A 21,800-nucleotide genomic window follows, 5' to 3' on the forward strand; every position below is an offset into this window, starting at 1 on the left:
TCACCATTTTATTCCTCACTTAGTGTCAATCAAACAAACTCAGTCAATACAGATATAGTGCCATGCTGTGCTATGAACATTACTGCCATAAACCAAAAATCAGTCTACACACACTCGACATGCAAGCCCTGCGATACTAAAAACGCATAAAAGTAAACACTCCATTTCACACAAGTGCGAAAACCAAAACATTACAACAAAAGACAACAGCAAATTTGAAAGGAAAAAAATAGAATTGATGTTCTAAAAACCACACCTTCATGCAGCACATAACCAATGAGGAGTGAGCTCACGGTTCTGGACCCTTCCACTGGGTTGAAAGAAAAGAAATCTGATGTTCTGAGAAAAACATGGAGTGTGAAAAGAGGGAAGTGGAGATGGGGGTGGGGGGATCCTGAGGAGGTCAGGATATGGAGTTTCTGTGCTTTTCATGGATAAACGAAGGGGGAGTTGTTATGAATGAACCTTATCTGAACATTCCCATAGCGGGATTTAGAGCAGACCGCTGTGGTTCAGAGAATAAAAGCCTTCCCTACTGACTCACTCAGCTTTGTGCTGATCAAAGAGGGTGTTGATCTAAAAAAAAAAACACTCAAGTCCAAACTGCCCAGTTACACTGGCTTCAGATAAGACAATTTAGCCAAAATACTAAGGCATCATAGCGTGAAGTTTATCATCATGCTGTTTTGTTTCATTCGCGGATAGTTTATCACCAGTGGCTCACTTGGTGAACAAGTTAAGCCAGCTGTCTGTGGTTCCTTCCTTAAACAGATTTGTCTCTCAAAGGAAATTTGGGACCGAGTAGTTCCAAGCACTCCATGTTCCATCATAGAGCCATTAGCTTCTAATGGTATAACGAGAGCAACTCGAAAGAAACGAGAAAATTGCAATCGTGCTGTCAGGATAATGGGGTGCAGAGAAATCACAGTGTCGCTATATTGGATAAGAAAAGAATATTGAGCAACATACAAAATTGAACCTGTGGGGTTTGTCTGAACCAATTTCTTGGAGTCTTTACAACAGAGACCAGAAGAAACTTGCGGGGGGACAAAAGCAAATTAGATTACTGGTAGTTCAAAGGACAAAAAGACAAAATTTACTCAACATGTTAACAAGTTCGGTTGGCATCTTACTAGCCAATTTTTCAGTCGATTTTCATTTATAAGCTTCATTTACATAGTTGCTTAAGAGTCAAGAGACAGGGTGTGTCTCAGCAAGTGGGTGTTAACCCTGAGTTAAAAGCCCTGCCGACGACTTCTGGACTGCTTAAATATACTGTTCAGTTGGTGAGGCAGACTCTCATGGCTTTGGGAGCGACTACTGAAGTTTTTTTCTGTCAGATCGGGTAATTTCGACAATTTGTGACAAGGAATCAGAGAAAAAATATTGTTGGCAGAAGGCATCGAGATTTTGGCAAAAATGCCAGTAGGTGTGACACTCCAGACCAAAATCGTTTTGAGTTGGCTAGTGGGACGCCACCTTTTGATCCCAGTCCAGAGCTGTTGCGAGACTCAAATAGGGTTTTTAATAGGGCCTTCCAAACAGCCCGGCAGGAAATGATCAATTAAATGATTTTGTGGCATTTAAGCTAGTACATTCATATAAAAAGTTGCATTTCGAAATCGGTTTTCCTTCCTCTGAACCTTCAAGATTGTTAAAGCTATTCAAACAAGTCCATCCATAAGGTTCATTCAATTCTCACAGAGTTCACAGCACAGGACGCAAATGGAAAGGGTGCATGCATGCTCATGCCATGACCACACCCGGTGGGGGTGTGGCCGGGCGGGGCAACAGGAAACAGAATGACAGACAGAGATCTCTACCTGAGCACCTCCGAGAGAGAGGAGTCGCTGTCATCCGACCTATAGGGCAAAACGGTAGTTGGGTTAGGGGAAGGTGGGAAGAGTCAGTAGAAGACAGATAGGGAGGGGGAGGAGCCTTTCAGGAAGCAGGCGGGAGCAGGGGGTGGGGCTAGATCAAAGGGGGAGGAGTTAGCAGGAAGGCAATGCAGAGTTCATCGGGTAGGGTTACTGGTATTAAGACTCAATGTTAACAGGAAGAGCCCACTCCAAACCTGAGCTCTGATCCATATATAGAAGCCTCACAATGATGTATTCCCAGAGCTTGTGTTGTTGTAATGGATACTTCATGTCTCAATTCACTCGGCTATTTGATCTGAGCTGTTTTTATAGTGACTATCAACAAAATTAAACATGACTCGAATAAAAAAGGCCAGCGTTTTAGTGAGACATATTATCAATACTATTTTTTCATTTGGGCAGCATCTCTATTGAAACACTATAGCACTCTAGGCTAAACGGCTCCCACTATTCACAGACACAATATGCACGCACATGAGATTCAAAGCCGCACGTGGCAATCATCGCTCACACATACTAAGTGCTTTTATGTGAAATAGGATGATTGCTGATGGGCACAGAATAAAATATGAATGATATACAAACATAAGTGGTTTCCTTTCATCAATAGAAATAGTTTTGAAAATATTTTGTTTCCACAAACATTTTAAGCAGCACATTAATAATAAGTTCTCATATTACAATGATTTCTGAAGGATCATGTGACACTGAAGACTGGAGTAATGGCTGTTGAAAATTCAGTTCTGCATCAGGAATAAATTACATTAAAATTATATTAAAACAGAAAACAGCTATTTTCTATTGATCAGTGACACTGGTCAATGAAGTCAGAGACTTGGAGTCAAAAGAAAAACAACATGAACAACTGGCAGTCCCTCGGATCGCATTTGATTAGCTGAAATGTAAATGAAGAGTCACGGTACTTTAAAACACTGACTCAGTCAGACTAGAAGCAAAGAAACTTATGACATGCACACATGCTTATTTGAGAAACTGATTCATGAGAGTGTGACCAATTGACAGGACACTTCAATTCGCTGACACCAACACTGATTTGAATGTTGATGAAGGTCTATTAATATTGGCCTGCATGAATGTCTTGCGTCTGTTGTCCGGTTTTGTTATTCTGTGCTAACCCGAGCAAAGACTTAAAGGCTGTCAGGATTCCAGTCTAATCAAGTCAGTCCCGCCCATTAGGGACCAATCAGAAATCAAGTGGAGAAGGGTCTCTTGGGCTAAAATAATTAAGATCACGCAACAGCGTATATACTGAGACCGACGCACTGACAGTGACTGACATGCACATTAACAGGTGAGAAAGGGTCTAATTAAGTTCTAAATAAAAAGGAGTTCAAAATTTCCATATGACAACCAGCGTAGACAAAAATGTTACGTCTTTAAAAATGTCACAAGGGTATTGCGATGTGGTTGCTAAGATGTTCAGAGTGGTTGTTATTATGTTGCTATGCAGTTGCTAGTCCAAAAAGCCTGTTATTCTGGTCCCTGAATACTGTAAGAAAGGGGTCAAACTGACCCTTTTTTAAAAACACATTAATTTATAATATTTGTAGTGAACAATCTAAAAGGTACTTTATAAACAAATAAAATTAAACGAAAAATGGCATTTAAATACTTAATATTTCACTTATTTCTCATAAATCTAATACAGGTATGCGAGTGTGAGCAAATCCATGTATATATTTGTTGGTCATAAGTTAAATAAAAGAATCTTCAAAAAAGGGGTTAGTAGCCATATGCATTTTTGACTCACTATGGCATTTAACCATCAATAATTTTGCCAATAATAATAATAATAATACCTCAATACATCATGGATTAGTCAATTTTGGTTTGTCTTTTTCAGTTGAGACAATACCATATTTGGAGACAATTCAAAGAGGCAATGTATTTGCTACATAATTTTACCATAGGTTTTATTATTATTACTTTTCTAGCATTATCAAAAGGGGATTTTATCAGTTGTTATCCCTCTTTAATGCATTCACTACTAGTCAAAAGTTTAGACACACCTGGATTATTATTTCTTCAGGATCTAAAAACAGTGGTTCTCAAACAGGGGGCTGCAGGATGACTTAAAATTGTTATTATTATTAAATTATTAATAATAATAATGTTAGTAATACTTCAACTTAACATTTATGATGCCGGTGGACCCATCTGTTATTACATGATTTAACCGCAATATCTTCGCCTAAACCTAAACTAATCTTGACAAACTGTTTATGACTTGAAAGCTTAGAGACTCTAGCTGTCATATTTTGTGACTGATTTTCAATATACTTTACAGAGCAACCATAATTTATTAATTTGCAACAAGAGTACTCCGAGTCAGCAAGCGAGTTCTGACTTTTATTTTGAAACAGCAATACTCATGTAAAATCTTGAAACAAATCGGTAAAAACCTCATTTTCATGCCAATATTTCAAAAGATGACATCTATTTTTTTTTTTGAGAAAAAAAAAAGGTCTAAAGATGTTTTGAATATAAAGAAAAACTGACAGATTCTGTTTGCAACATGTCTTTTTGTTAGAGGCTGAATTCAACTCAAATACTGACATACTGCCCATAATACTTCTGAATATGATGTATACGTCATCAATATTTTAAAAAGTATGGAAAAACATGTTTCAGATCACTCAAACCATATATGCAAATATGGTCACTAATGGTGCCTGGTGGTCATCCAATGGAAAAGTTTGGTACTGCTCCCAAACAAAACCTTACTGAAAGCTCATTTTTGGAGATATCAACCTCAAATTTGGAACACGACTCGTTCCAATTTTTGGTTTTGATTTTCTGGTAGTTTTAGAGCTCAACATTTTTTAAAATATATATCTTATATAAAATATTGCTTTTTACATTTTGTTTTCAGAAACTCAGAAATTTTTTCCAGGTTTCGCCTTTTTTCTTTTTTCTACCAAGGGTCTTCTTCAAAAAGAGACCAAACTTAAGTCAAATCACTTCAAATCACTCAAGAGTTATAACTTAAGTTGGAGAATTTAAATTTCATTTAAGTTTCATTTTCAGGTCTATGTTCAAAAAGTGGAACCGACAGTTAACAGGTTAACATAACTTTAGGATTTTTTGCACCCATTTCAATTCTAAACTCTTATAAAAGTAATGGCGTGCTTCTCTTCAATAAGTTTGCAAGATCTGCGGCATCACATACGCTCACAAATAATGCCGGAAGGGTTGCAACATCAGGGGTTTGTTCAAATCTCTAATTCTAAGCATGAGCTACAGTAATAATGATGCTTGCCTTAGCGAATAGTGCTAATTATGATAATTTAACATAGAACACAAAATTACTGTGCTAAAGGTGGTTGTATGACTACGAACAGGATGGATAGCAAGCCAAACGCTGTAATCAGACTACGGAATGGTGCGGCCTGGTAGAAAATTACATTAAGAGAAATCTACAGTCTGCTACCATATGTGTCCTATCCCACACTCTCTCTCTCTCTCTCTCTCACACACACACACACACACACACACACACACACACACACACACTGGGGGGATGACTTAAAATTGTTATTATTATTAAATTATTAATAATAATAATGTTAGTAATACTTCAACTTAACATTTATGATGCCGGTGGACCCATCTGTTATTACATGATTTAACCGCAATATCTTCGCCTAAACCTAAACTAATCTTGACAAACTGTTTATGACTTGAAAGCTTAGAGACTCTAGCTGTCATATTTTGTGACTGATTTTCAATATACTTTACAGAGCAACCATAATTTATTAATTTGCAACAAGAGTACTCCGAGTCAGCAAGCGAGTTCTGACTTTTATTTTGAAACAGCAATACTCATGTAAAATCTTGAAACAAATCGGTAAAAACCTCATTTTCATGCCAATATTTCAAAAGATGACATCTATTTTTTTTTTTGAGAAAAAAAAAAGGTCTAAAGATGTTTTGAATATAAAGAAAAACTGACAGATTCTGTTTGCAACATGTCTTTTTGTTAGAGGCTGAATTCAACTCAAATACTGACATACTGCCCATAATACTTCTGAATATGATGTATACGTCATCAATATTTTAAAAAGTATGGAAAAACATGTTTCAGATCACTCAAACCATATATGCAAATATGGTCACTAATGGTGCCTGGTGGTCATCCAATGGAAAAGTTTGGTACTGCTCCCAAACAAAACCTTACTGAAAGCTCATTTTTGGAGATATCAACCTCAAATTTGGAACACGACTCGTTCCAATTTTTGGTTTTGATTTTCTGGTAGTTTTAGAGCTCAACATTTTTTAAAATATATATCTTATATAAAATATTGCTTTTTACATTTTGTTTTCAGAAACTCAGAAATTTTTTCCAGGTTTCGCCTTTTTTCTTTTTTCTACCAAGGGTCTTCTTCAAAAAGAGACCAAACTTAAGTCAAATCACTTCAAATCACTCAAGAGTTATAACTTAAGTTGGAGAATTTAAATTTCATTTAAGTTTCATTTTCAGGTCTATGTTCAAAAAGTGGAACCGACAGTTAACAGGTTAACATAACTTTAGGATTTTTTGCACCCATTTCAATTCTAAACTCTTATAAAAGTAATGGCGTGCTTCTCTTCAATAAGTTTGCAAGATCTGCGGCATCACATACGCTCACAAATAATGCCGGAAGGGTTGCAACATCAGGGGTTTGTTCAAATCTCTAATTCTAAGCATGAGCTACAGTAATAATGATGCTTGCCTTAGCGAATAGTGCTAATTATGATAATTTAACATAGAACACAAAATTACTGTGCTAAAGGTGGTTGTATGACTACGAACAGGATGGATAGCAAGCCAAACGCTGTAATCAGACTACGGAATGGTGCGGCCTGGTAGAAAATTACATTAAGAGAAATCTACAGTCTGCTACCATATGTGTCCTATCCCACACTCTCTCTCTCTCTCTCTCTCACACACACACACACACACACACACACACACACACACACACACTGGGGAATGCAATATTCAAGGGGTTGGAGAAATAATGAGATAAATCCCTGACAGGCGCATCAAATGACCAATTTAGATCTCTATGGCAATATCAGACACTGCTGATTCAATTATGGAAGGAAAGTGCAAACAAAACCCATCTTCAGAGGGTGGAATAATTGGTTATTCTACCCTAATGTGCCCACTTGTGGTGTTATAATGAGAATTCACAAGAGCCGAAGAACTGACAGTAGCTTCTGCTGTCGGCTTTGAGTTATACTAACCATTCGACTGCAATTAGAGATCGATACTGCCTGCGGCACACACAGGGTTAAAGCTGAGGTACCAAACTAGTGGATTAAAATACTGTAATGAAGCCCTCGAAGTAACCTGACGGAAAGCATAATCATTTACTTATAGCTGAAGGAGAAAAAAAACTAGCTGGGTGGAAATGAAAGCAATTAAATAAACCTAGAGAACATGTGGGCTTATGTAAAATCCCATGCTCAGGTATGATGAAGAATTAGACCCTAAAGTAAATCAAACTCTGATGATTTTTTTTTTTTATCAAGATAATAAATAGTTCATGCCGTCTGTGTGTGTTTGTGTGCAACTCACTTGTCGAGAGCTGAGCCCTGACTCTGGTTGCTTGTCAGCCGGGAAAAGACGTTGCGGTCGTTGCGTGTTCGAAGAGGAGGGGAAGAAGGAGGGGTGTAGCCTACCTCTAGACTTCTGACATAAAAAAAGAAAAACAATACACACAAAAAAAAAACAGCATGTTTGATTAAAGTAAAGAGTGTAACAGTATACCGAAACCTAATATTTCACAACATATCAACAGCTAACCTGATACACACTTCACCTTTAAGTATGTTAAAGGGATAGTTCACCCAAAAATTACAATTCTGTCATCGTTTACTCACACTCAAGTTGTTGTCAACGGCTACCATCAACTATTGGTTGCCAACATTCCTCACAATATCTTCTTTTGTTTTCAGAAGAAGTTTGGAACATCTTGAGAGTAAGTAAATGTCATGTCAAATTGCCCATGTCAAATTTATTTGTATAGTACCATTAAAATTAACATGTTTACTAAAGCAGTTTACAGCATAATATTGATGACAAAATAATAACATGAACAAAAATAGAAATGGTGAAAAACAAAATGTATATATTATATATATATATATACATGTATGTATGTATGTATGTATATATATACACAGTATATATATATATATATATATATATATATATATATACACACACACTGTATATATTCATTCATTCATCCATCCATCTATGGACCATTTCCTATATTTTCATTTACAAAGGCAGATTTATACTATATATTTTTGTTTGCAAAACTAAATAATTAGTTTTTACATTGTCATTTTACAATGTTTAAGAAAATATTTTTTTGCTTTTGGATACATAAAGCTGAAGGAAAACATTTATGTATTTTTATTACTGTACTGTTGATTAATTTGACTGACTGACTGACTGATTCATTCATTCAATTTATTCATTCATTCGTTCGTTCGTTCGTTTATTTGTCAGTTAAAGCAACATGAAAACACCACACAAAGATACAACAAATAAGTACATTGCAAAATAATCTTTTCACATTAACAATAAGACTGAAAAATGTGCCCGCCTACGAAATAAAATGAGTTAGTATGACTAGTATTAGTTTTGCGATTTTTGTCCTGTCTTTAGGAAGCATAATGAAATAAATTCAGTAATAAATTGTCTTTTTTCCTCCAGATCTCAGTTTGAAACCTTAACTAGAAGCATTATTTGGCAGATTTCTGGTGATGAAGTTACCTATATGGCTGGCCTCGGTCGTATGACTGCCTCCTTGTTAAGGGAGATGTGTCAGATCCTCTGGACTGCCTTGGGCTGAAACATCAGCATAGAAATTGTTATGTTCAAAATAACTAAGACAGAATCCAAAATTCTCATCCCACCCTGATCCCATATAACGGAATATAATTTACTCCAGCACGAGAGGGTTTTGCCTGACAGTTCCACTCACAAAGTGTGTCCTCTGACAGGCAGGCTGATGGTTCGAGACACCAGATCTCTGGAATAGGCCTCTTTGAGGACCAGGCCGTTCTCATGGATCTCCGACAGAGAAGCCAGGGACTTAGTGATGTTCTTGGAGGTGAGGTCCAGGATCGGGCCCAAATACTCAGCTGACACCGCCTTCACTTGTGCAGATAGCCGAGGCTCAACCTGTGAGAGGAAATGCAGTAAATATTTCAAAATACTACACTGCCACCTGCTGGTTATAACACACAGAACAGAAATTAAATGCTGCTTTCCAATGCTGATGAGCCCATTCAATATAGCCATGTCATAAAATACTACTCGATCAACGCCGAGACACTAATTTTAAGTTTTACCTTCATCTTAAAGTCATCTTGACTCGCAGACAACTTCATCTGGAAAAAACTGTAGCAGGAAGTTAAGCAGTGAGGTTCAAATTTAGATTGTATAGATTATTTCATGATAACCATCTGTGAATGTACTGTAAGAATGTATTCATACCCGCCCTCTGATGCCTGACTGAACTCAGACGCATCCTCATCTGTGCTAGCATAGCCATTCTCTGAGGAATATATAAAACAATGACGAATTAACACCACAATTACAAATATAGCTGCAAGCAGCGATTACCGGTGTTCAAGCGTGTTAAGGCAATTAAGCAAATACAAAAATAGGCATTATGTATTATTTAGGAAGACTGTATCTACATAAAAAACAATGATTAAATAGAGTATTTTTTTGTTACCTGTATAAGTCTTATAGCGCCACCTACAGCACAATCTCCATAAAAGTTGGTATGCATCTTTAGAATCATATGCTGCATGTGCTCACCTAGTTTCATGAGGTTTTCCGTTTTAGTTTGGGATTCATAGGCTTTTGGGTATATTTGGCCAGGCCCATTTTCTAAACGACCTTGTTATATCTAACCAGTGTAAAGTTCAAACTTTTTTTGACAATTACTGACCAAGAGAGTTCAGAAAATTGTATTGCCGTGGTTTTCTTGAAGGTAAGCAAAAAACCTAGGACTAGTTTGCGAAAGTACGTTTTTAAAATAATCTTGAATGATTAACAGACGATTTAATTGACAGCAGTGTTTCTTGAGGCAAAGTTATTCAGAATTAGGAGGCCTATCATATGATATGAATACCGTGTGCATGTGTGAAAAGTCACGCAATATACAATCATTTAGACACTTGAAAAATGTGATTGAGCCCCAGTGGCCGATTTCTTTCAAATTCCTCACAGACCTTTAGGGCCGAGAGTCAAACAGACCCACTGAGTTTTGTTCTGATCAGCCTCTGTTAACTCCGTCTAAAAGATGCTCGAAATTCATTGGCTAGTTGATGCGTAGTTATAGCCCTTTTTTTGTCCTATTATAGCACCACACAGTGGCCAGACTCCATGATTTTTCTCATGTGACCTCAGATCGAGGTCTTACATGTGCGCATCTAGTTTGAAGTAAATATCTCATTCCATTGAAAAGTTATAGCCATTTTAGGAAAAGTGGACCTGCCTCGTTTGAACATTTTGGCATTAGTCAAAAACTCAAGTTTGTTTGTTTTTTATAACTATTAATAGTCACTCTCCAGCAGTGTTAATTTTGACCGCAAATTGTGATTTAGTTTTAGTCATAGTCTTTTGATGAAAATGCCATTTAGTTTTAGTCATATTTTAGTCAACTGAATTGTTTTAGTTTTAGTCGACTAAATATCATACAATTTAGTCGACTAAATCTAAAGTAGATGTAGTCGCCTAAATGTTTCATTTATTGTTAATAAATGTATTTATTATTATTTATTAAATACTTTATTTGTTTTATTTTAGTACATCAGGTTAAGCTAAACCTTATAAACTAAATGAAATAAAATATTTTTTTAATTCAGCTGAAGAGGTGGCCTCGGGTCTGCTTCCAAGCTAACTCTGGTGCGCTTGAATGGATGAACCAATGAATGGATGACCTCAAGCACATGTCTGGTTTTGTTTACAGATTCTGGTTCACTTGCAAAAAGGCCAGTGTGAAATATAACCACACGAAACAAAAAAAAAAATCAACATTGTATGCGGTCCGGACCAAAGCAAATGAACTAGCGGACTTTCCTGGCGTGAATACACCCTTAATTACAACAGAATTACAGCGCCATGCACGTAAACCCCTAAAAACACAATGTATCCCAGTCAGGTTAACACAGTATACATAGCAAGGTTTTTTTATATAATAAATAAAGAGAATAAAAGGTAGATAGAAAAGAAATAGAATGGAGAGTGCTAGTGTTAGAGGGTCAAGTGTAAATGGAAGAGATGTGTTTTTAGCCGTTTCTTGAAGATGGATCGAATTAGCCAGGTCATTCCACCAGCAGGGAAAATATAGATATATGAATACTTATGACTGATTACTCACCTTGCTGGACATTGTGGATTAGAGCTTGCAGCTCAGGGATACACTCTGCCTTTTCCCTTAGAGCATCCAGGATCATGTGATTTTGGGAAGAGCCAATCACATCCGTCTGCCGCAGCTGACCCTCCAGCAGGCGAATTTGAGCCTCTTTTTGAGCAACTTGTAACCCCTATATACACACAAACACACGTGAAACACTACCATTCGCACGTCTGGGGTCAGTAAGATGTTTTAAACATTTTTGAAGGAAGTCTCTTCTGCTCACCAAGGCTGCGTTTATTTGATAAAAATTTTTTTTTACAATATGTAATATGAAATATTACAATTTAACAAATACTTTTTAAAAAATATATTTCTAGACAATTTATTCATGTGATTTTAAAGCTGAATTTTCAGCATCATTACTCCAGCCTTTAGTGTAACATTATGCTTCAGAACTCATTCTAATATTAAACATTTTTATTATCTACACTGAAAACAGTTGTGCTGCTTTTTTGTGGAAACCATGATACAATTTTTCAGGATTCTTTGAAGAATAGAAAGATCAGCATGTATTTGAAATATAAATCTTTTGTAACATTATGCCTTCTCTGTCACTTTGTACTGTAGCTGAAAAAAAGGAATTCATTTTTTTACAATATGTAATATGAAATATTACAATTTAACAAATACTTTTTTAAAAATATATTTCTAGACAATTTATTCATGTGATTTTAAAGCTGAATTTTCAGCATCATTACTCCAGCCTTTAGTGTAACATTATGCTTCAGAACTCATTCTAATATTAAACATTTTTATTATCTACACTGAAAACAGTTGTGCTGCTTTTTTGTGGAAACCATGATACAATTTTTCAGGATTCTTTGAAGAATAGAAAGATCAGCATGTATTTGAAATATAAATCTTTTGTAACATTATGCCTTCTCTGTCACTTTGTACTGTAGCTGAAAAAAAGGAATTAATTTATTTTTAAAAAACTTGACTCTAAACTTTTGAATGGTAGTGTACGTATTTGCTCTTTTTTACCGTTTCAATTACAATATAATTTATGTATTACAATTTCACTATTAATTTAGTTATTAATTATTCTAATCTACAGTACTTAATCATGTATTACTCTGGATGACCCTAATCAGAACATCAAACAGTTCTGCCTGGACTTACCTTGTCAATAGAGGCTTTGAGGAAGTAGTCCAGGAGAGCGCGAGCTTCGGCCAGCGAGCAGGAACTGATGACCACTGAGGTGTCCACTGAGTCCAGCTCATCCTAAAATAAGCACACGATATGACCAATATATAAAAAAAACCTTGATGTAAATATAAGTGACGTGATTCAACTACATGCAACAACAAGCAAGCAGTCATTTCTGAAATGCCCTGAACCTTGGTCTCCTCGATCTGTACGATGGTGGCCTGGCAGTCTGACAGACTATCGCTGATGTAGTCGATGTTGGCATTGAGAACCTCAATCTCCTCGTTCATCTCCTGAAGGTGCCTCTCCTCCTCATCCTCTCCGAAGCCCTCGTTCAGTAACTTTTCTCTCTTGCGCAACAGCGCCTCCTGCTGCATGGACAGCTCCTCACGTTTCTGGAAGCGAGACATCATATAAGAGTTGCGTTTACAATCCTTCTTTTTTGCTGAACTGTTACATTGTTAAACACACAAATCATAAATGCACACAACAATCATACAACAAAAATGCACAGGGTGCATAATGCATAATGTAACATGTAAAAGAAATATAAATGCAAAAATTACCTTAATGAGGCGATCCATATCAGCTTCCACATTAGTGATGGTCATTCTCTGCATCACAATATCCATGATCCTCCTCTCCAGAGACTGCCACTTCTGACGGGCTGTCTTTGAAAAACGTGTGCTCGTACTCTTTCGCTGGGACTTTTTTCTGCTACTGAAAACAAATTCAGATATACAATATACAGCCTACAGTTCATATTGTAATGGGAACTGAATTTTCTTAATGAATGTCACCTAATAGAGTAACCATACAATTTATTAGATTAACCTTAAAAAAAAAAAAGGAATAAAGAATTGTGCATTTAACTTCCATAATGTGATGCATTTCTGACTGAAAAAAATGGAAATATAGTAAAACTTTTAAGGCAGGATTGATACATCGGGATTTGATTGGAGTGAAATAAATTGTAATTATTATCTTTATTATTACTATTATTATTTTAATACTTGTATAAAAAATTATGTATTTATTTGTAAATTAATCTATCATACCATTCAAATGTATCAAAATGTGACAATAAAGAAATATATATAAAGTCACAAAAGATTTCTGTTTTAAATAAAAGATCTTTAGAACTTTTTATTCATTAAAGAATCCTGAGAAAGAAAAAAAACTATATACAAAAAAAAAGTATTAAAAAAAGGAATCTTTCACTAATAATAAAGGTGCGTTCATGCCATATTGTATTTACAATGATTACGAGATACCAACTTGTAAAAAGCATTCATGTCCTCGTATAACTCGCATTTACAACTTGTGAACTAGGAGTTTTAGGAGAGCTACAACTTGTACCACCTCAGATTCATTCGGCGCTATGTGCGATAGTTCTAAGTTTAAGGGTGTGAACAGCTCCAAATTGAACATCATGTGTTGTCATTTCGAAATGACAGTAATTACGACATGGCATGAATGCAGCATATGAAACGTTTGAGCAAAATCATTATATTAAGACCTTTTCACACGAAACGTGAAAATTCGGCGCGATGATGCTTTTGAATCAAAACAATAGATCCCTATGGGGCTATTCACACCAGGCGCAATCATTTGCGGCAAGAAAAAGCGAGGACTTTTTTCATCCTGTGTTGTTTTTTTTTCTGTTGCTCCGTGATGAAACGGGTTGTCCAATTAGATTTGAGCTTAGATCACGTGCCCGGAGCAGCTGCCGTTGCACAAAAGGCGAGGGTGGTGGTGCTAATTATATTTTAAGATGCATTCTTGAAAGCATTATAGATAGTTTGTGTTTCTGGTGTAGAACCAAACTTTACTTAAAGGGGTCATATGATGCTTTTTTTAAAGATCATTATTTTGTGTATTTGGTGTAACAGAATATGTTGACATGCTTTAATGTTCAAAAAACACATTATTTTTCAAATACTGTACATTATTGTAGGTCCTCTATGCCAGAGAAAGGAAAACTTGAAATCGCATCATATGACCCCTTTAACTTAAAATGCCCATATTATGGGTAATTAAAGGTTCATATTTTGGTTTTGGTCAACAACAGGTTGACTTGCATGCAAGGTCAAAAAACACATTTATATTGTCTTATAATATGTATTTATTTATACCTTACTTGCTCAACGACTCCCAAACGATTCGCTCAACGATTAATTTTTTCCAATCCCCTCATTTGCATGACGCTAATCTGTGGTGATTGGTCCGATTGGTCTCATTTTAATGTCATCTTGCCTGTAATGCCTGATAAAGCAGCGTTTGTGAGCTCAGTGCTGCTTTGTGTGCGGCATTACCGGGGAATCCGCTATTTTTACCGCTCCAAATGCACCACATAGTGGCAAAGAATTCATTTGCATTTTCATTCAGGCCAACGCGAAAAGAGAGCGGGCAATATGCTAATGTTTCATGTTGACATCAACATGAAACGGCTTGGGATTCGTTTTAAAAACGACTCAGATTCAGTTTCGTTTGACACCAAACGATTCAGAGTCGACTCTTTCATTTAAGAGACGATAACTTTATACACGGTGCACTTTCAGATTTAAAATACATTTTTATCAATTCAATCATGGCAATTTTACTTGTAATTAAACCCATGATCTTGGCATTGGTAGCATCAAGCATACACATGAGAAATAAATGTAAAAAAGGAATTTACAATAAAAACATTTACAATACTATTTACAATATTAAAAAGAAAAAAAAATTTAAGTTGTGTGTGATTTTTGGTGAATTGTATATAATCTAATTTAGCACATTACACAAAAACTGTACGCAGAATTCAAACAAAACACAATGGCTGAAGTATTTAGCCAGTATATATAGTATAAAAACTAACACTAGCTTCTCTATTCTTTTTGTATTCTATTTCAGTTCTTTTTATTTATTATACAATTAACAAAAGCAAAAAAGGCCTCTAACACTAACTTGCTCTATTCTATCTGTTTTCTTTTTATCTATTATAGAATTAAAAAACCCTTGCTACGTGTGCTGCGTTAATCTAACTGAGACTTGTTATAGCACTTTTTGTTGATTTTGATTGCTTCCATTGTCCTCATTTGTAAGTTGCTTTCAGGGCTCGACAGTGCGACCATTTCAAACTACTGCGTGCGACTATGAAATTTATTTTAGGAGCCCCAGTGCGACTGACCCGATCATCATCATACTTGTGATTGCGCTCAGGGAAGCTTCAAAGCTTTCTACGTGTTTTTGCAGCGTCGAGTAATGTATCAGACATATCTCACCAATCCTTCATAAGCAAAGTGTAGACAGGGTGTAAATAAGAGATTCATCACACAGTGTAGAGGGCTTCGTTGATTATAAATGTGAGCTCGCGATGAACTAAGATGATGAGTGACAGCTTTGAATGATTTTTAAGGGAGTTTGTAAATGTGATAACTGATTTAATACAATACAATTCAATAAACAAGAAGTTAATTTTAAGTTACTTACATTGTCTGACTATAACACTATTGTCTGATTTTGCTCTATTTCGTTGTATTTCGAAATATTTCGAAAATAGTTTAAAAACAAAGTCACAGCTCAGCCGCTGCGCATCTCCATTCAAACACAGCGGTGTTTCGTTTATGAACGAACAGTTTTTTTAAACGAATCTAGTGAGTCAGTGATTCATGATTACCCATTCATAAAGACAGTCACTCTTGAATGAATAAGCCGTTCGAATGAATCAATTGAATGAATGATTCAGTGATAAAAATCAGTGACTTGCCGCCACCTGCTGGCAGTTTTAGTTTCATTTTTAAAGTATCTTTTCAGTTATTTAAATCATTTAATATTTCTATATTCAAAATTTTATATTTAAAACATTAATATCATCATGGATTTATGGATTTAATTGCACTCATTCCACTTCTGAACCTCATTAAATGTCTGAAAGTACATCAAACAACACTTTTGTGTTCTTCTGTGCCACCTCTACAAATTATTTTTGTTAATACTGATTTCATTTGATTTTTAACTTGTTTCTTATTCTACTCTTATTCTGTTGTTAAGCTTATAAAATATAATTTAAGAATTTGACAAAAGATGACATACTTTTAATAAAGTTAGAAGAGTCAAATATTACCTCGTAATGAGAAGGCTACTTTTTGATAACATTTTGGATTATTGATTAGAAGGTGCTCCTAAAATTTTGAACGTGCTCCTAAATTTTTTAAGTTAGGAGCACAAGTGCTCCTAAAAAGAAAAGTAAGCGTCGAGCCCTGATATGTGGGGGCATGTTAGAACGAGCCGTTTTAGGGGGGCGTGGCAGAGTCTTAACTTTGATAAAGAATATCTCTTTGGTTGAGACTTTAGTCTTTGCAACTTCAGGGATCTTATCTATTCACAATCAGCTTGTAACACTCCAAAGAGAAAGGAAAACTTGAAATCGCATCATATGACCCCTTTAACTTAAAATGCCCATATTATGGGTAATTAAAGGTTCATATTTTGGTTTTGGTCAACAACAGGTTGACTTGCATGCAAGGTCAAAAAACACATTTATATTGTCTTATAATATGTATTTATTTATACCTTACTTGCTCAACGACTCCCAAACGATTCGCTCAACGATTAATTTTTTCCAATCCCCTCATTTGCATGACGCTAATCTGTGGTGATTGGTCCGATTGGTCTCATTTTAATGTCATCTTGCCTGTAATGCCTGATAAAGCAGCATTTGTGAGCGCAGTGCTGCTTTGCATACAGCGTTATTGGGGAAACCACTATTTTACTGCTCCAAAAGCGGCACCTAGTGGCAAAGAATGAATTAGCATTTTCATTCAGACCAACACGAAAAGACCAACAAGTGGGCGGGTAATATGCTAATGTTTCATGTTGATGTCAACATGAAACGGCTTGGGATTCGTTTTAAAAACGACTCGTTTCAATGATTCAGAGTCAACTCTTTCTTTCGAGAGACAATAACGTTATACACGGTGCACTTTCAGATTTAAAACTTTGCAGGATGTTTTCATTCACTTACACACTGCATGAAAGGTAATTTTCAAAAATCCATAATAGGGGCATTTTAATTTAATGCTGTTGAACAGCGGACGATGTGAGGAAAAATGCATTGTTGGTTGGCGCCACCTAGCGTGCAGGTGTCAATTATCAGAAGGCGATCAATCATTTTGCGCTCGGTGTGAAAGCACCGTTTGTCGGCGATTCACCTCACTTTTTCGCATCGCGCTCAGCCTTTAGACTGCTTTCTGAAGACTGCTTTTCTGACAGTGAAAACTGGAGTAATGATGCTGAAAATTCAGCTTTACCATCACAGGAATAAACTACAATTTTAAAATAAAAAAATAAAAAAATAGAAAAGTTATTTGAAAACGTAATTATATTTCACAATATTATTGTTTTTTGCTCAAATACAGGCAGCCAGGCAGCCCATAAGAGACTTCCTTGAAAAACATTCATCGAGTCATTGGTGTACGCAGCACTGACCTGGCCAGGTTTCCTCCAGTCCCACGGCTCTCATTCTCTCCCAGGAATCCGTTCAGTTTGGTATTCCACTGGCGTATGATGCTGGACACCGAGCGAGTGGATTCGTGTTCGGAGGTTGTTGTTGTGGTGCTGGTGGACAGTTCTGCTCTGGAGTCCACACTGGTGAGTCTGCGGGCCACGCGTCCCGCCACACGCTCCGACATTGGCTTGGCAAGCCGCCTCAGCGCCGTCACTTCCTGCGTCTTCCTCCGCAACACAATCTCCTGCTGACACTTCTGGGACTCCAAAGCTCGGATCTGATACTAAATGAGCATAGAGAGAGCGAGTAAATAATACTACATACACCACCATAAACAACTGGTAGCACTCGTTTTTAAACGTTAATCAGTCAAACCTCTTGTCGTCGCTGCTCTTTCTTCAGTTGTGCGATTTCTCTGTTCCTCTTCGCATCAATCATCCTCCTCCGCTGCTGCTCCTCCTTCATCTGCTTCATCAGCGCCACCTATAGGTGGAATGAAGCAAGCACTGTGAGAAACTACTAGATGCAGCAGCGTCTAACAGCAAAAAAAAAAGTAGTCTAATGTTCCCATTCACATAATATTTGCCATAAAAAAATTAGTATGCAATATTAGAATGAATGTGACCCAAAATACAGTACATTATATTAAACAAGAATGTTGTATTTTAATAATATAAGGTTATTTTGGTTTTTATTTACATTTTGTGAACACATTTCTTCTTGTTTGCCAGGATTATCAAATAAGTGAAAATAGAGGTATTCAATTTTGTGGCTGCACTTATTTCTGGTCCAGCTGTCACACTGGAAAGCAACAGCCAATCAAGTACACTGCATTATGGGATAGACTTATTTCATACCTTGCTCTTTTTTGTATAATGCCTATTTTACAAATGTTATCTGGGTGCTATATTCTACCATTCAAAATGTTGGGCTTAGTAAAAAAAAATTGGTCCGATTGGTCTCATTTTAATGTCATCTTGCCTGTAATGCCTGATAAAGCAGCATTTGTGAGCGCAGTGCTGCTTTGCATACAGCGTTATTGGGGAAACCACTATTTTACTGCTCCAAAAGCGGCACCTAGTGGCAAAGAATGAATTAGCATTTTCATTCAGACCAACACGAAAAGACCAACAAGTGGGCGGGTAATATGCTAATGTTTCATGTTGATGTCAACATGAAACGGCTTGGGATTCGTTTTAAAAACGACTCGTTTCAATGATTCAGAGTCAACTCTTTCTTTCGAGAGACAATAACGTTATACACGGTGCACTTTCAGATTTAAAACTTTGCAGGATGTTTTCATTCACTTACACACTGCATGAAAGGTAATTTTCAAAAATCCATAATAGGGGCATTTTAATTTAATGCTGTTGAACAGCGGACGATGTGAGGAAAAATGCATTGTTGGTTGGCGCCACCTAGCGTGCAGGTGTCAATTATCAGAAGGCGATCAATCATTTTGCGCTCGGTGTGAAAGCACCGTTTGTCGGCGATTCACCTCACTTTTTCGCATCGCGCTCAGCCTTTAGACTGCTTTCTGAAGACTGCTTTTCTGACAGTGAAAACTGGAGTAATGATGCTGAAAATTCAGCTTTACCATCACAGGAATAAACTACAATTTTAAAATAAAAATAAATTCAAATAGAAAAGTTATTTGAAAACGTAATTATATTTCACAATATTATTGTTTTTTGCTCAAATAAAGGCAGCCTCACTGAACATAAGAGACTTCCTTGAAAAACATTCATCGAGTCATTGGTGTACGCAGCACTGACCTGGCCAGGTTTCCTCCAGTCCCACGGCTCTCATTCTCTCCCAGGAATCCGTTCAGTTTGGTATTCCACTGGCGTATGATGCTGGACACCGAGCGAGTGGATTCGTGTTCGGAGGTTGTTGTTGTGGTGCTGGTGGACAGTTCTGCTCTGGAGTCCACACTGGTGAGTCTGCGGGCCACGCGTCCCGCCACACGCTCCGACATTGGCTTGGCAAGCCGCCTCAGCGCCGTCACTTCCTGCGTCTTCCTCCGCAACACAATCTCCTGCTGACACTTCTGGGACTCCAAAGCTCGGATCTGATACTAAATGAGCATAGAGAGAGCGAGTAAATAATACTACATACACCACCATAAACAACTGGTAGCACTCGTTTTTAAACGTTAATCAGTCAAACCTCTTGTCGTCGCTGCTCTTTCTTCAGTTGTGCGATTTCTCTGTTCCTCTTCGCATCAATCATCCTCCTCCGCTGCTGCTCCTCCTTCATCTGCTTCATCAGCGCCACCTATAGGTGGAATGAAGCAAGCACTGTGAGAAACTACTAGATGCAGCAGCGTCTAACAGCAAAAAAAAAAGTAGTCTAATGTTCCCATTCACATAATATTTGCCATAAAAAAATTAGTATGCAATATTAGAATGAATGTGACCCAAAATACAGTACATTATATTAAACAAGAATGTTGTATTTTAATAATATAAGGTTATTTTGGTTTTTATTTACATTTTGTGAACACATTTCTTCTTGTTTGCCAGGATTATCAAATAAGTGAAAATAGAGGTATTCAATTTTGTGGCTGCACTTATTTCTGGTCCAGCTGTCACACTGGAAAGCAACAGCCAATCAAGTACACTGCATTATGGGATAGACTTATTTCATACCTTGCTCTTTTTTGTATAATGCCTATTTTACAAATGTTATCTGGGTGCTATATTCTACCATTCAAAATGTTGGGCTTAGTAAAAAAAAAAATTATGTTTCATTCTCACCAAGGTTGATCACATAAATACAGTACACAGAGAAATATTGTGAACAATTATTATAATTTAACATATTTATAAATGTAATTTATTCATGTGATGCAAAGCTGTATTTGTAGCTTTCATTACTCCAATCTTCAGTGTCACATGATCCTTCAGAAACCATTTTAATATGCTGATTTGCTCAAGATACATCCTTTTATACTTACGTTCTTATTATTAATGTTGAAAACCATCAATGTGGAAACCATCATGCTTTTTCAGAATTATTTGATCAATAGAAACTTTAAAAGAACAGCATTTATTTGAAATAAAAAGATTTGTAACATTATAAATGTCTTTGTCACGTTAATGCATCATTGCTGTATGAATGTAAATTTCTTGCAAAAAAAAAAAAAAAACCTTACCGACAATTTATTGTAGTGTTTTAATATTTGGAATCAGCTATTATTTTTCTATTTTCAGTTTTAATTTTAGTTACATTTTGTGTCATTTTTAGTACTTTTTTTATATATACAGTGGTGTGAAAAAGTGTTGGCCCCCTTCCTGATTTCTTATTTTTTTGCATGTTTGTCACACTTTAATGTTTCAGATCATCAAACAAATTTAAATATTAGTCAAAGATAACACAAGTAAACAACATGCAGTTTTTAAATGAAGGTTTTTATTATTAAGGGAAAACAAAATCCAAAACTACATGGCCCTGTGTGAAGAAGCGTTTGCCCCCCTGTTAAAACTGTGGTTTATCACACCTGAGTTCAATTTCTCTAGCCACACCCAGGCCTGATTACTGCCACACCTGTTCGCAATCAAGAAATCTCTTAAATAGGACCTGCCTGACAAAGTGAAGTAGACCAAAAGATCCTCAAAAGCTAGACATCATGCCGAGATCCAAAGAAATTCAGAAACAAATGAGAAAGAAAGTAATTGAGATACATAAGTCTGGAAAAGGTTATAAAGCCATTTCTAAAGCTTTGGGACTCCAGCGAACCAAAGTGAGCGCCATTATTCACAAATGGCAAAAACATGGAACAGTGGAGAACCTTCCCAGGAGTGGCCAGCCGACCAAAATTAC

The 21,800-nt window shown here is 36.4% G+C and overlaps 1 protein-coding gene across 1 annotated transcript in view; it reads right to left on the reverse strand.

The window, feature by feature from the left end:
• The window catches only part of LOC107555981 (kinesin-like protein KIF21B), a 104,770-nt gene that overhangs the window by 10,231 nt on the left and 72,739 nt on the right, over nt 1-21,800 (reverse strand). Inside the window, exons 16-27 of the mRNA XM_016238946.1 lie at nt 20,145-20,252; nt 19,751-20,052; nt 13,051-13,204; nt 12,676-12,879; nt 12,458-12,559; nt 11,297-11,462; nt 9,400-9,460; nt 9,255-9,303; nt 8,885-9,084; nt 8,674-8,748; nt 7,465-7,578; nt 1,824-1,862 (exon numbers count right to left, since the gene is read on the reverse strand). Coding sequence (XP_016094432.1) covers nt 1,824-1,862; nt 7,465-7,578; nt 8,674-8,748; nt 8,885-9,084; nt 9,255-9,303; nt 9,400-9,460; nt 11,297-11,462; nt 12,458-12,559; nt 12,676-12,879; nt 13,051-13,204; nt 19,751-20,052; nt 20,145-20,252 — 1,574 coding nt within the window. The remainder of the gene's footprint in view (nt 1-1,823; nt 1,863-7,464; nt 7,579-8,673; nt 8,749-8,884; nt 9,085-9,254; nt 9,304-9,399; nt 9,461-11,296; nt 11,463-12,457; nt 12,560-12,675; nt 12,880-13,050; nt 13,205-19,750; nt 20,053-20,144; nt 20,253-21,800) is intronic.

Source organism: Sinocyclocheilus grahami, unplaced genomic scaffold (genome assembly GCF_001515645.1).
Source record: "Sinocyclocheilus grahami isolate Dianchi unplaced genomic scaffold, SAMN03320097.WGS_v1.1 scaffold552.1, whole genome shotgun sequence".
Taxonomy (NCBI): Eukaryota; Metazoa; Chordata; class Actinopteri; order Cypriniformes; family Cyprinidae; genus Sinocyclocheilus; species Sinocyclocheilus grahami.